Source organism: Siphateles boraxobius, unplaced genomic scaffold (genome assembly GCF_051911475.1).
Source record: "Siphateles boraxobius isolate OS27281-9 unplaced genomic scaffold, OSU_SipBor_1 5, whole genome shotgun sequence".
Lineage (NCBI taxonomy): Eukaryota > Metazoa > Chordata > Actinopteri > Cypriniformes > Leuciscidae > Siphateles > Siphateles boraxobius.
The window spans coordinates 9,109,808-9,125,716 of NW_027509141.1; the positions used below are offsets into that span (position 1 = coordinate 9,109,808).

Genomic DNA, 15,909 nt, shown 5'->3' on the forward strand with positions numbered 1-15,909 from the left:
GGAAAAAAGGAAGGAAAAAGTACAAACTACTCCTGGATTGTCTAGACGGCAGCAGAAAATTGAAGGGTTAGTTAGAGAAAGGAGACAGCTGAGGAAGCAATGGAAAAGAGCGGAACAAAGTCAGAAGGAGGGACTCAATCTCTTACAAAGGGCCATAAAAGATAAGCTTGCAACATTACGCAGAGCTGAGCGCCTACGGAAACGCTACAAAAAGAAGGGACGTGCGAGGGCTAATTTCTATAAAGATCCATTCAAATTCATAAAGAAGTTATTCACCAGTGAGAAGAATGGCACTTTAAAAGCATCTAGGGTTGAGCTAGAGAGATATTTGGAGGAAACGCATACAGATGCAAAAAGGCATGAGCCTTAGCCTATGTCAATTCCGTCAGACATCCCACCTGTCAATCCACCAGAATACCAAATGGAGGTCTGTGCACCTAAGTGGAAAGAGATAGAGCAGGTTGAGAGAAAGGCAAGGGTTTCATCATCTCCAGGGCCTAATGGAGTTCCGTACAGAGTGTACAAGAGTGCTTCAGGAGTTCTAAGGATTCTGTGGAAATTGATAAAAGTGGCTTGGGAAAAGCAGGTTGTACCTAGATCATGGCGCCGAGCAGGGGGAGTCTTTATACCCAAAGAAAAAGATGCTACAAGCATCAGTCAGTTTCGCCCTATTTCACTATTAAACGTCGAAGGCAAAATTTTCTTCAGCATTATTGCTCAGAGATTGTCAACCTACCTAGTAAAGAATGGCTTCATTGACACTTCAGTTCAAAAAGCGGGCATTCCAGGATTCTCAGGATGCTTAGAACATATCAGTGTTATCTGGCAACGAATACAATCAGCTAAAAAGGAGAGGAAGGAGCTCCACGTGACATTCCTGGATTTGGCTAATGCATATGTTTCAGTGCCACATGAGCTTCTTTGGGCATCATTTGATTTTTTCAGGGTACCGATGTCGATAACAAATTTAGTGAAAGCCTATTTTGGAGATTTGCAATTTAGTTTCTCAACTCCAGAATTCAGCACTACATGGCAATGCTTAGAGGTTGGAATAATGGCAGGATGCACCATTTCTCCACTGGCTTTTACCATGGCAATGGAAGTAATCATTAGGGCATCAAAATGGGTAGTAGGAGGAGAGTGCTTGGCTTCTGGGATGCGACTACCACCAATCAGAGCATACATGGATGACATGACAACCATGACTACAATGGTAGCCTGCACTAATCGGTTATTGGGGAAGTTAACAGATAATATTGAATGGGCACGAATGCAATTTAAGCCCTCTAAATCAAGGAGCATCTCAATAGTTAAAGGCAAGGTAGTAGATAAAATATTCTTCATTAATGGTGAGGCAATACCAACAGTTTCTCAGAAGCCAGTGAAGAGTCTAGGGAGATGGTACGATGGGGATCTAAAGGACACAGTTTGAGTGGGAGAAGTTAGACGACAAGCAGTGGAAGGGTTGAAGAGCATAGACAGCTGTGCTCTACCAGGCAAACTAAAACTCTGGTGCTTTCAGTTTGGTCTACTGCCAAGGTTGCTGTGGCCACTGACTGTGTACGAGGTTTCTTTGACAACAGTGGATAAGCTGGAAGCGTTAATAAGTTCACACATCAGGAAATGGTTGGGAGTTCCACGCTGCCTCAGCAGAGTGGGACTTTATAGTAAAGGAGTATTGCAGCTGCCAGTCTCTGCTTTAACCGAGGAGTTTAAGTGTGCCAAGGTCAGACTGGAAATGACTTTAGCAGAGTCACGCGACAAATGTGTAAGGGAGGCAGCCCCTGTGGTAAAAACTGGTAGAAAGTGGTCAGCAAAGAAATCTGTAGTAGAGGCAAAGGCTGACCTTCAAATTGGGGATATCGTGGGACAGGTACAGCATGGAAGAGGGGGATTTGGGCTCAGTTTAGCTCCTCCTAAATGGCACAAGGCAGGCCCAGCTCAAAGGAGGAAGCTGGTAGTCAACGAGGTGCGAAAGCAGGAGGAGAGGATGAGATGTATAAAGGCCATTTCCCAGGCCAAGCAGGGAGAGTGGATGAGATGGGAGAGTGTGGAACAACGAAAAATGGGCTGGCAAGACCTTTGGTCGATGGAAGAGAGTAGGATCAGTTTCCTTATTAGGTCAACATATGATGTTCTCCCATCACCGCAGAACCTAAACCTCTGGGTAGGAGAGGATCCCTCTTGTCCTTTGTGTTCATCACCTGCCACATTAAGGCACATTTTGACAGGATGTAAGGTGGCTCTTAGCCAAGGTCGGTTTACTTGGCGCCATGACCAAGTATTGCGATGTTTGGCTTTAGCATTGGAAGGCAAGCGTAGTATGACCAATAAGTTGCCGCCTGTTCTAGCAAAACATTACATGCAGAAGACAATATTCCTCCGCCCAGGCGAGCAACCACCAAGAAAAGGTGCTAACACCAATTCTCGCCCAGGACAACTGGAAGCTGCTAGGGACTGGAAGATGCTGGCCGATCTTGATCAACGGCTTATTTTTCCACCTGAGATTGCCACCACTAACCTACGACCAGATATTGTTTTGTGGTCTGGATCAGCACGCATTGTTCAACTGATAGAGTTAACAGTGCTATGGGAGGATGCGGTAGATGAGGCATATGAAAGGAAGAAATTGCGGTATGCTCATCTGGCCACTGAAGCAGAACAGCGAGGATGGAGAGTCCAGGTTTATCCAGTGGAAGTGGGTTGTCGAGGTTTTGTGGCACACTCTATAACCCGGTTCCTCAGAGACGTCAGATTCAGTGGTCAAGAGTTGCGTCGCACAGTAAAGAACTTATCTGAAGCAGCAGAAAGGAGCAGCAACTGGCTGTGGTTGAGACGGAAAGATTCTAGCTGGCTGAGTACAGGCCGCCATGCTACGGTTTCGTAGAATTCTTGAAAACTTGAAGGGTGTTGGTTTATTTGTATAGGTTGTATAGTATTTACAGTCATTACGTTCCTGTGTATATTGCGTGAATGACGGGATGTTGGGCAGATATTGTGTTTTGCGGTAGGTGGTATGCCATACGGAACCGTTGCCACTGAAACTGCATATTAACGCACCAGTGGGGCTCGACAGCCTTAGTCAAACGGGTTGGCGCGTATGGTTGGGTTGCGGAGAGATTGTGAGATTGTGGTTAGGTCTCAGCAGCACTGTTGGTTTATTTGTAGAGGTTGTATAGTATTTACAGTCATTACGTTCCTCTGTATATTGCGTGAATGATGGGTGGTTGGGCAGATATTGTGATTTGCGGTAGGTGGTATGCCATACGGAACCGTTGCCACTGAAACTGCATATTAACGGACCAGTGGGGCTCGACAGCCTTAGTCAAACGGGTTGACGCGTATGGTTGGGTTGCGGAGAGATTGTGAGATTGTGGTTAGGTCTCAGCAGCACTGTTGGTTTATTTGTAGAGGTTGTATAGTATTTACAGTCATTACGTTCCTGTGTATATTGCGTGAATGACGGGTGGTTGGGCAGATATTGTGTTTTGCGGTAGGTGGTATGCCATACGGAACCGTTGCCACTGAAACTGCATATTAACGCACCAGTGGGGCTCGACAGCCTTAGTCAAACGGGTTGGCGCGTATGGTTGGGTTGCGGAGAGATTGTGAGATTGTGGTTAGGTCTCAGCAGCAAGAGGGAAGTAGAGGTCAGTAAGCTGGGCTGAGTTGAGTGGGGGACGGAGGGGGGTGACTCTGGGACGCCAGAGTCACTGTCGAGCCCTCTTGAGGTGTCGTGGGCTAGTCGACGAAACACTGAGGACGGAAGGTGCCCACTTGAAGATCCTAGAGATGAAAGTGAAAGTGAAAGTGACACGTGATGGCCAAGTATGGTAACCCATACTTGGAATTTGACCTCTGCATTTAACCCATCCAAGTAAGTGCACACACATTAGGAGCAGAGTAGTGAGTAGTGTACACACACACACACACTGCAAACGTGGATACACACAGCCGGAGCAGCGGGCAGCCTTGAGTGGCGCCCGGGGAGCGATTGGGGGTTAGGTGCCTTGCTCAAGGACACCTCAGTCATATTCCTGCCGGTACTGGAATTGAACCAGCAACCTTTGGGTCACCAGTCCCTGATGTTCCCTACTCCGCTCAATCCAGAGGGTTGTTATGGGGGGACCGCACTGTGGTTGCAGCCGTTGTGTGTGCTGACGCGCAAATACACTATTAACACCAGACAGAAGGAGATTCACGTCACCAGATGGAAAGAAGCGTAAATGGATGGAGAAGCATAGGTTACTGTAAAGCTACGTCTTAGTTGGTGTTTATCTTGGCGAAAGCCAAGTACAAATCAGCATGAAGTTTTAACATCTACTCTCATGTAATGGAAATCATTATGCAGTAGTTATAGTCCATTTATTTACCTTTTGAGCATAGACCCGAACATTTCCAACTTAAACTGTCATAAATCTTGAATGCTTTGGAGCACAGACTTAAGTCAGACTCAAGTCTCTTTTTAAAGAAGACGTGGCATATTATTGCTGAAGTGAAAAAAGTAAAAAGAAAAAAGAGTTTAAGTTTATATTATGAAAAATGCACAAAAATACTAATTCCAAATTAGAGGTTGATATCTCAAAAAATTTGCTTTTTTAGTACGATTTTGTTTGAGTGCAGAACAAAACGTTTCCACTAGATGAAATTCGTTTCCCATTCATTTTCAATACGATCAAAAATGACCTTGAACTATACAAGTGTGAATATTTTTTTCAGGACCATTTAACCTTTTCGAAACATGTCCATGATTTTTAATGTGTGTGTGTTTGTTCAAATAGAAAGTGCCAAAATCTATACCAAGTTTTGTACAATTCTCGATGAAGTAAAAAATTCGAACAAATAAAATAAAAATAAAAAACCGTAAGATTTTTTAGTAAAACAATTACCAGAGCATCAGAGGATTAATCAATCATTTTCTCTCTCTCTCTAATAAGTGAAGTGAAATAAATGTCAATTATCCCTTCCATATAATATTTCATCTTGAAACGTTTATAAGGCCACCCAGCCTGTGATTTTTGTGTACATGTGGTTTTAGTTTATCTATTTTAGAAATAAGTTTTAGTATGAAAGTTAGCGGTGGATGAATCATGATTTATTTTGTAAAAATGTTCGTATGCAGATTTAACACACAAATTTGTACTTATTAGTGAAAAAGACAAAGTGTGTAATAACAAAGAATGGATGAGGGAAAGAAAGAAAGAAAGAGGCACCTGGAAACGTCATAAGGACATCACAGTTCTCTGTGGGCACCGTCTTCATCCAGGATTTATGGGACATGATGTGTCTCCCGGCCTGCAGCAGCCGCTTTCCAAATAGCTTATCTGAGGAACAGAAAAGAAAACAAACGTCAGTCAGTTCGCTACGTTGCTATGGACAAACAGACTCACTCCAAGCCGTTCATTTTCCCTCTCTCTCACAGTGCCAAGTTTAAATGTCACTCTCACACTCTCACTCTCCCCTTGAAACACGAGAAGAGGAGACAACCCGAACGCTCCAGCGCTGAAGCCCTGACAGCACAGCGGCCAGTGTCTGAATATGAACAATGACCTCAGAGACCAGAGAGTCTGCTACATGTGCGCCACTGGGGTTGTGAGCTCTTGGTAATCTTAGTGAAGAATTTTTTTTCAATATCAGTGTTGTTGTTTTTTTTATAAACAAGACACAGAAATAGAATGAGAAATTAAGATATGAATTATTAGAAATTAAGATATGTATATATAACTTATGATGTTTATATTTTAAATAAATGTGTTTCTTTTGAACTTTCTATTAATCAAAGGATCATGTAAAAATTTATCATGCTTTCCACAAAAATATTAAGCAGCACAACTGTTTCATCATTGAAATTAGTAAGAAATACTTCTTGAGCAGAAAATTAGCATATTAGAATGATTTATGAAGGATCACGTGACACCGAAGAATGGAGAAATGACTGCTTTCAAAAACAGTACACAATCTTACTGACTCCAAACTTTTGAAGTGTATGTCAATTATTATGTGGCAAAAATGTTTCATTGCACTGCTCAGGTTTGGCGCAGACGATGCAATTGTTTAAACAATGCCAGATAGGAACATGTTTTATTATTATTTTTTGCAAATAATATTTTGGATATGTTAGAGGCACACTAAACAAAAGAGATCTCATTTGTCATTTATCTTTCCTATCATTTGGAGAAACATTTTTTTTAATTGTTTTTAGTTTCAAAATATCAAATTCATCCAATTAAGTTAAAATCAGAAAGAAAGAAAGATTCAAATGCATTGAAAGACAATTAAAGAGGTTCTGGTCAGCTGTGTTGTGTTTTTGGCAGTGGCCGCTCTATAAATGTTCAGCTGCTCACAGTGGCTTCATGCTCACTGATGCATGACCTTCAGAAAGTGGGACACAGTCTACATAAATCTAACACAATCTCAGGTCACTATCCAACACCTACTAAATAATCTGCTAGGGAAAGAAAAGGTTATCATAAAATATTGTTGTTACGAATGAGTCCACCGGAGGCAAGCTGGTTGAGAACCCAAATGCAACTTTACTACAAAACATAATCAAACATAAAACAAGGGCATGGCAAGGCATGAAACTCAGAACAAGAAACTGGACAAACATTCACACGTAACATTCAATACTAGACAAAGACACAGGGCAAACATGAGGGCTTAAATACAAAGACTAAGCAGGGGAACAGGACCGGTACATTGCAATGTCGGGCCTTGACCATGGAGCGTAGGTGGCACAGGTGGCCATGGCGTAGGTGGACAATTCAGGGGGCCATGGCAGACCAGACAGTTCAGGGGGCCAGGGCGGACCAGACAGTTCAGGGGACCATGGCGGAGACAACCCTTCAGGCGGCCATGGCGGCACGGCCTCCATGGTTCCATCAAGGGACCTACTGCCCCCCACCCCCAAATTTTCTTGGGTGCAGCTATAGGGTTATGAGCTGGAACAGACACCGGCTCAGGAACAGGCACTGGCTCAGGAACAGGCACCGGCTCAGGAACAGGCACCGGCTAAGGAACAGGCACTGGCTCAAGTGTGTGCACAGCCCATCTTGGCGGCCATCTTGTCCGAAGACACAGGCATGGCAGACATTACGTGAACAGTCTCTGGCTGGGTAGACGTGACGTGAACAGTCTCTGGCTGGGCAGACATGACGTGAACAGTCTCTGGCTGGGTAGACGTGACGTGAACAGTCTCTGGCTTGGCGGCAGGCATGACGTGTACATTCTCTGGCTCGGCGGGCATGACGTGAATAGTCTCTGGCTCAGTGGCAGGCACGACATGTACAGTCTCTGGCTCTGCGGGCTTGACGTGATGTACAGGCTCGGTAGGACTGACGTGAAGCTCAGGCTCTCCAAGACTGACGTGAAGCTTAGGCTCGGGCGGGCCCGACGTGAAGCTCAGGCTGAGGGGATATTATGGGCTTGTGGGGCGCCTCATCTGCAAAGCCCACAGTAAACAACGAGCCGCTCAACAAAAGGGCAACGTCCATATACTGCACCAGTGTGCAGTGAGGGGTATTGGCTGGCATGAGATAATAAACATGCTCGTCCATTCCATGGCGAAACATATCCTTTAAAACACCATCACCAAAATCCACCCCATGGCAAAGCCCACAAAACTCCTCCACATACTTTTCCATTGGACGGCTATCTTGGCGGAGGTGGAAGAGGCGAATTGCTGGATCCATGTTGGGTCTAGTATTCTGTTACGAATGAGTCCACTGGAGGCAAGCTGGTTGAGAACCCAAATGCAACTTTACTACAAAACATAATCAAACATAAAACAAGGGCATGGCAAGGCATGAAACTTAGAACAAGAAACTGGACAAACATTCACACGTAACATTCAATACTAGACAAAGACACAGGCCAAACATGATGGCTTAAATACAAAGACTAATTACAAGACAAGGAACAGACGATTAACAAATGACAAGACACAAGGCAGGATCACATGACAAACAGGGAATCACATGACAGACAAGAACAAGGAACAAGACACAAAACCCACACCGTGACAATTGCTAACACCAAAGTCTAAATATTAGCACTTGATATCTAACATATAGCTATTACATAATGTAAAGGATCAAGGATAGTATAAGAAAATAATAACAATAGTTAATATTATATTATAAATATTATATTTTAGTAAAAAACATATTGGCTATGTTCACACTGCAAGCCTTAGTGCTCAATTCTGATTTATTGCTCAGATCCAATTTTTGTTTGTTTTACTATTAAAATTATTTGGCTATTCACATTTTTAAAAGTGGACAATATCAAATTCGAGAAAACCAAACAGAACCATTGCAAAACATCAGACCTGTATCTGATTTAGGACCACATATGAAAGTGGCCCCCAAATCAGAATCGAAATGGTCAGATTCCATGTGGTTTCTGCTGTTCACATTGTTACAAAAACAAAAACAAAAACAGATCTGTTTCAGAAATGAGAAGGGGAAAAAAATTTAGCATAATTAATATTTCACTGTGAACATTTCCTAACATTCCAAAATTCCCTGCCACGTTTGAAATTAATTCAATTCACATTTATTTGTATAGCGCTTTTCACAATACATATAATATTAATTTTAAAGCAGCTTTACAGAAAATGGATGTCTACATTACAGTTTACAGTGATATGTTATCAGAGGTGACTGTATCCAAGTAATGTCCATATTTCAGAAATATACAGTTCTTAGATAATACAAATCACGCAGTTAGCTAACATCATGACTTACTTTTTTATTATTTATTTACTTTTATTTCCCACTATAATACAAACAAACACTATAATACAAACAAACAAAGTCAGAACAGATGGCATTAGTGCATTGTCTGAAGTAAGGCAATGTAGTAAAGGGTAAGAGGGAAGGTTTTACAATGCCTAAAACAAGATCGAGCATCTTGATTTCATTTAAACGCAACAGCAGCATAACACATTTCACTATAGACACCTGTGATCTGGCCAATCATCAGTCAGCGCTCACTGGCTCAGTTTCCTAGAAATCTCTAACCTTTATTTTTACCTGGTGTGTAAAGCCTAATGCTGGTGTGATGCCATGCTGTCATAATGCAACCCATCAGTAAGAAACATGATGGCAGATAGCATCCTTTGGATGTGCAGAGAGAATGCTTCACAAATAATAAGCAATGAAATCTGAACTTATAAATGGAGGATACTGCATAAAAACTACACAACCAAAGGAAAATCCTGTCCATTTTTGGATCCTTTTCAAATGCTGCAGTGATTCACAACTGTAAGTGCACTTCCCCTATCAGAGGGGTCATCAAGGCCAGACATTATGGAGTGCTACAAAAAATTATTCCGAAATGAAAGAGTGCGGAAAATGAAAGTACTGCAAAACAGCAATGAGTTGTTTTTGGCATTGATGAGCCAAAAAAATCTGGTAATTACAAAATCATTTGAACAAAGCCATTGAAGAATTTACTACATGGTAAGGAATTGAGTCATCAATAACTACAAGAGGAAGCAAAAATATTTGTTAAAAGTACATTCTGCATTCTGAAATGGCTGAGGAGACACAGTAGGCTATCTAAATATCGCAATCAGAAAAACATATTTTCAATGTACAAGTAAGCCATGTATAACAGCAAATGTTTCCTTTGCAACTGAGAATATATATTTGGTCCTTCCACAAAGCAAGTCCAGTGAAGCAGATAGTTATCTACTCGAATGAATGAGGCATTGTGAAGGAAAGGAGAAATTATGAATGACTGAATGGGCTGGAATTTGAATACAAGCTTGGCACTTGATAATAGACTTTAATAGCCAGTACCTTCCAATATGTCTGAAAGTCAGGTCTTTAGAATGTAAAGAAGAAGATATGAAAAAGTTGCAATGAAATTCATTCAGTCTTTCATATTTTGAAACATATACATAAACATATTTGGCTTTTTTATATTCCAAAAAGCGGTTCTAATATTAAATTTTTTAACCAGTTCACCATACCACGATATTGTTATTTTTGTTGTATAGTAACATTCTGTTATTTTAGGGACTATCACTGCATCCGAAATCGCATACCGTATAGTAGGTAGGCTACTACATTCGGTTTGAAACTTGCTTCGCAACCGCTAAACAAGTGCGTTCACGATTAATCGTAAAAGATTGTGATCTCGATTCAAACACCCATGCAATCTTATTCCTAAATGTCCATTAATGTCTATTAAACCTTTGAAAAGAACAATCACAGCTGAACATTCAAATCTACGTTCACGCTGCCGCTGACCCAGAGAGAGCAGCTATAAAACAGCTCCACAAACATTCTTTTCAACCACACATTATCGTTATTTTTGTCTTAATTCAAATTATCACAGAAGTACTGGGATAAAAGTTTAGGCTATAGTTCGGATGTAAACACTGATGTCTACAGTTGCGATCAAAATAGAGTAAGTTACCTATTAAACATCTGAAGAATGTATCAATCACACTGTTACACCAGTATGTGGCGACACGTGTCTGCTAAAAAATATATTTGTCATTGGATCATTGATTTAAAACAGTGCTTCTCAACTCCAGTCCTCGGGACCCACTGCTCTGCACATTTTGTATGTCTCTCTTATCTGACACACTCAGTTCAGATCAAGGAGTCTCTCCTAACGAGCTGGTGATCTGAATCAGGTGTGTTAAATAAGGAGACATAAAAAATGTGCAGAGCAGTGGGTCCCGAGGACTGGAGTTGAGAACCACTGATTTAAAAGATTCCTTCAAATACGCTAATTCATCCAGAAACAAGTGAAGTATTTATGAGCAAGTCATTGAATCATTCATTCAACTGATTTAAAAAAAAAAAATCAAATTAATTATAGATTTTTTAAATAGACTGTTTTGTTTAGTTGTCTATTCAGAATCGTGGGAGAATTATGATCCGCGTTAAAAAATAAAATAGTTATTCTCAATTTATCCAGAATCGAGCAGCTCTCGTATGATGAATGTGAGAAATATTATGAACTACATTCGTCATGTTGTCAGTGTCACGTGACCTACGGCGTCAGTTGCGTCGCTTCACTGCCATTCACAAATCCTTTCCCGTGGCCTGATAGTAAAGTATACATCGAATGCACACTTCAGAACCTCGACGGAAGTAGTAAGTCATCCAGGACCTTTTCACTTACTGTTTTATGAATACTGTGAATTCATACGTACTACTTAGCTCACTTACGGTTTTTAATGTTTTGATAATACTAATTTTTTCCTTAAACATTTATACATACTGTATAAAGAATTCGGAGGAGGATAGAGGATTTGTTTTAAAGATGACTCTTACCTTCACCAAGGCTGCAATTATTTGATCAAAAATACAGTAACACAGTGATATTGTGAAATATTATTAGAATTTAAATAATATTGGTGCACAAGGCACATTTTCTATTATAATCAGTGCTGCCTAATATTTTTGTGGCGACCATGATGTTTTTTCCCCAAGGATTCTTTGATGAACAGAAGGTTCAAGAGAACAGTATTTATTTGAAATAGAATTATTTTGCACACACAGAATTACTATACACACAGTTATAGATGTACAACCCCATTAGAAAGATCCACTTTTGCTATGCAGTGTGTTTTTCCCTGTGGCCTGAGAGCGACAACTTCAAATATTTCTGCACTGTATTTTCCAATACTAAACCTACTAAAGTTTAAACAACACTCAGTTCTTTATGACATAATATTAATAAATCATAGAAAAAAAAATTGTACATTCAATGTTGTATTTGTTTATCAATGTAATTTTAGGAGGAAAACACATTCATATCTATAACAACAGCTGTTAATTATGAGATGTTGAAGGACCTATCTGAATCTGAACCTATGCTTGGTATTCTTGAGGTTCAAATATAAACCTATGCTTGGTATTATTGAGGTTCAAATATAACAGCTGTTTTACCACTGTAAGAGATTTGGGTCGACGACGACGTCACCTGTTTACAACAGTAACAGATCTCTAATAAGTAAACACAATAAAATGGATACCAGAACCAGTTACTAAAATTGCCATCCATCATCAAATTGCTGCCCTTTCGTTTAGCTTATGAAGTAGTAACTGAGGCAATGACATCATGATGTGATTATAATGGAGTGCTAAACAGAGTTCTATCTGCCCAACTACTGATGTCAAAATCCCACTGCATAACACTGAAGAATACCGTCCAGGATACACCAAGATAAAGTCATTCAATCAACAATCTACACCCAAACATATATTATGCCAAACTATAGTCTTTACACCATATAAATCCACACAAACAAACCTATTCCATTATACCAATGGTGAGATATTGCTTTTATGCAAAACAATTCAATAAACTAAACAATATTGTGCAACTTACAATTTAGGCAGTATTACCAGTTATTTTTCTTGTTTTTGCACTTTTGTTATTAGGGAAATATCATGCATTCAAGTCGGAAACATAACAGGGAAGTGACCTAAACCAAGGGTTTTCAATCTTTTAGATGCCATAGACCCCCAAATATGATAATTGTGTGATCCTTTTAAAAGGCAGCTATATGTTTTCATGTATAAAAGACCCCATTTATACTGTGGAAAATTAACATTATAAATGTGTAAAATAAATTTGAACATATTTAGTTTCTAGTGTTACATTACTTTTTGTCTACTCACTTTAGTACTTTAGTTTTATATGTATTATTTAGTTATTTAAATCAAATGTATATTATTTTATTTTAATACATGTTTTTATTTATTTCAACAAAATGTATTTATTTATTCTTTTTATTTATTTACTAGACCCCCAGTTAAAAAAAAACCTGGCCTAAACAATACGAAATAATTATATTTTGAACAATAAAACAAAATAATTGCATCTGAATTTCTATCACTTATTTAAAGTATCACAACTAAATGTTTTTATATACTCAACTTTTCTATCATCTAGAACTCAGAGTTACCCACTCATAAATACAACTTGGCTTGGTCATTCATGTATTCAGAACTAGTTATTATGATAAATCCAACTCCACTTTAAGGGTGCAATAGATCCTAATGAAGCAAAAGCAGATTCAACTTTCTTAGAGAAAACCCTAGTGCTTCTGTTCTTGAATGAATCCTTTTGAACAAATAAGTTGAGTGAATGATTTAATGACTCAGTCATACACAAAGACACTTGTCATCACCTACTGGTTTAACAGTGTAACCTGCAGTAAAGGTTACTGTACAAATGAGCAGATGACTGACAGACTGAAAACCAGCTGAGTTCCAAAAAGAAGCCAAAGCATCAAGCTTCGCATGTAAGAAAAAAGACTCATCCACTCCTGATGTTCGATTTCTTCGCTAGTGAGAGAAACCTGCTGAACACACTTTCAGGCAAAATAACAAAACTTTGCTGCCATTCATGAGAGAAAACACTAGGACTGGGATGATGCATCAACATCAATATAAAAATATGTCATGAACAGAATGAACATGAACTCTGCTGTGCTGTATAAACAGAAACAGATAGTTTTCTGCCATGCCTTATAATGTGAGAGCCGCACTGAACTGTAAGCTATAATGTTAATAAATCCCATTTTAATCATGAAAGTTTAATTTACTCAGAGACAAATGGATTAGTTGCGTTCATAACAATGAATCCACCGGAGCTTCCGTGGATGCGAGCTGCTCAAACATACGTTCTACACTTGGTTATGATTAAGAAGCATTTAAGCCATTTTTAGTTATTTAAAATATCTGAGGGGTGAAATCAACCCTTGATTGGACTAATAGGCTGCAGTGTCAAATAAATTTTGCACTAGCCTACACAGTCTAGTTGGGCTGAATTTAATGCTGACTTAAGGCATGTTCACACTGAGGACGTTAACTGTAACAATAAAGATAAAGATATAGACTAGTTCTAAAAATAATTCTAAATATTCACACCACAACTATAATAATAAAAGTCCGAAATGCTGCTGGACAAAATATCAGCAGTCTTGGAAATGCGTTCATTCAATCAGATTCGAACTAACTGTTGTATAAAATGGTTCACAACAAGCCACAATAAGAAAGCATAAACAAACCCATAAGCAGCAACAATGTTGCAAAACAGAAAATTGTTTCAGCCATAAAAGCGCTTCGGACAACCTGAACCTGCCCAAAGGCCCGTAAAAAATGGACTAATCGAGCGCAAAAAAGTAGCGCATGGCCCACATTATATAGACTAAAGCTCGAGTCTCGCATTTGAAGTGATGCTGCCGCATGACCTTCTATAGGCCACACGTACATCAGCAGGGACAGTTGTATGTATCGGGGAAGCATAATAGACATAAGGGGCAGACAGCATAACAAAGCGCCGCATTGTTCATTATTCCCGAAGGATATGCCGTCTGTCCCTTATGCTAGCCTCACATCCACCTGTCCCGTCCATATTCGCCCTCTCCGGACCCTCCACACTCACCCAAAACGCCCGCTGATGTGTGCTGAGAGGCAGCGCTGTGCTGCTGCTGCTCTGGCCGCTCCGCGTCCCCCTGCGCCCGGTGTCTGTGCCGCGAGCTCTCGCTGTCGCTGCTGCTGATGTTGATGTTGCTCGCCGAAGATGCAGCAGCGGTCGCCGTCGCGTCGGGCATCATGCTGCTGCTGTTTCAGCGGGGAAATGATGTAGAAATGGGGCGCAGTGTGTGTGGATACACACTGGCTGGGTTAAATGAAGGTGAGGATGAAGTGAAGGTTGTTGTGAGTCATCATGTTTGCAGCGGGATGCGAGTAGAGACTGACTGCGGCGTGAGGAGGAGTAGGCTAGGCTACTATGGTGGAGGAGAGGAGGGACAAAGAAGAAGTGAATATATATACACCTCCTCTCTCCGTCTGTCTATGCTTTCAAATAGGCAACTCTCAGATACAGACTACTCACACAGCCACCTTCTCATGAGGCATGCATTAGCTGGCTGACCTCAGCACGAGTGTATTGATGTATTGATTTATCCAACTTCAGCATTTAATATGTCAAAATTCTATCATTCTTTTGGGCTAAAGGTTTTTAAAGAAATTGTCTGACTTGTATGATATGAAATATACTATCACAATATTTAGCTTCATTTTTGCCAAACTGGAACTGTGGTGAATTTTGAAAAGCTGAGGCTACATTTTACAAGAAAATAGCTATAACTACTATTTCAGTCTTTCAAACTTCACATTTAATTAAACCGGTTACTTGTCTTTTCTTTGTAATTGTGAAATTTACTTGCAATTTCTGACTGGAAATTGTTTTTACGCCATTTTTTTAAAATTGTTTTTACGCCATTTAAACCTGCATATGTTATTAGTTATTAAGTGAGAACAAATCATAATATATATATATATATATATATATATATATATATATATATATATATATATATATATATATATATATATATATATATATACATATATATATATTAACTTAAATGCAGTATAGGCTAAATTGAAAAAAATTAACACCAAGTTTTTTTTTGTTTATATGAATGTTTATGGGAACATGTAATTCTCCATGTATGTCCAATTAATATTACATAGTCTCTCTATTAAAATGCTTTATAAAATAATAGCAAATACTTTTTCAAATATTTTAGCATGTCACACCACAGAGCATGTCATCCTCCTTTAAGTTTAATAGTAAAACTGCTCTTAATTACATCCTTGCTTATAATAACTTAATTCTTGCATGAATGTTCAAAACATTGATTAAAATAGTGCGGTCACATTTTTTCCTCTGTATTTCTGTGAGACAAAAATTAGACAGCCTGTAAGAAAGGATGAAGCAGGGTATTATTTATTAATTAATGCAAAAAATATCCTCCCAACTGAATATTTCAGTATGAATGTGATCTATGTTACCTCTCTCTGAACAAAAGAGCATAAGGCATATATTAGTTTCTCCAGACTCAAGATAGATCTACTGTCCAAA

The 15,909-nt window shown here is 39.5% G+C and overlaps 1 protein-coding gene across 1 annotated transcript in view; it reads right to left on the reverse strand.

Moving 5' to 3' along the window:
* Positions 1–14,846, reverse strand: part of ano8b (anoctamin 8b) — a 38,156-nt gene extending 23,310 nt beyond the window's left edge. The window contains exons 1-2 of the mRNA XM_077202701.1: positions 14,422–14,846; positions 5,214–5,324 (exon numbers count right to left, since the gene is read on the reverse strand). Of these exons, the coding sequence (XP_077058816.1) occupies positions 5,214–5,324; positions 14,422–14,593 (283 nt within the window). The 5' untranslated portion in view covers positions 14,594–14,846. The remainder of the gene's footprint in view (positions 1–5,213; positions 5,325–14,421) is intronic.
* Between the last annotated feature and the right edge of the window lie 1,063 nt (positions 14,847–15,909).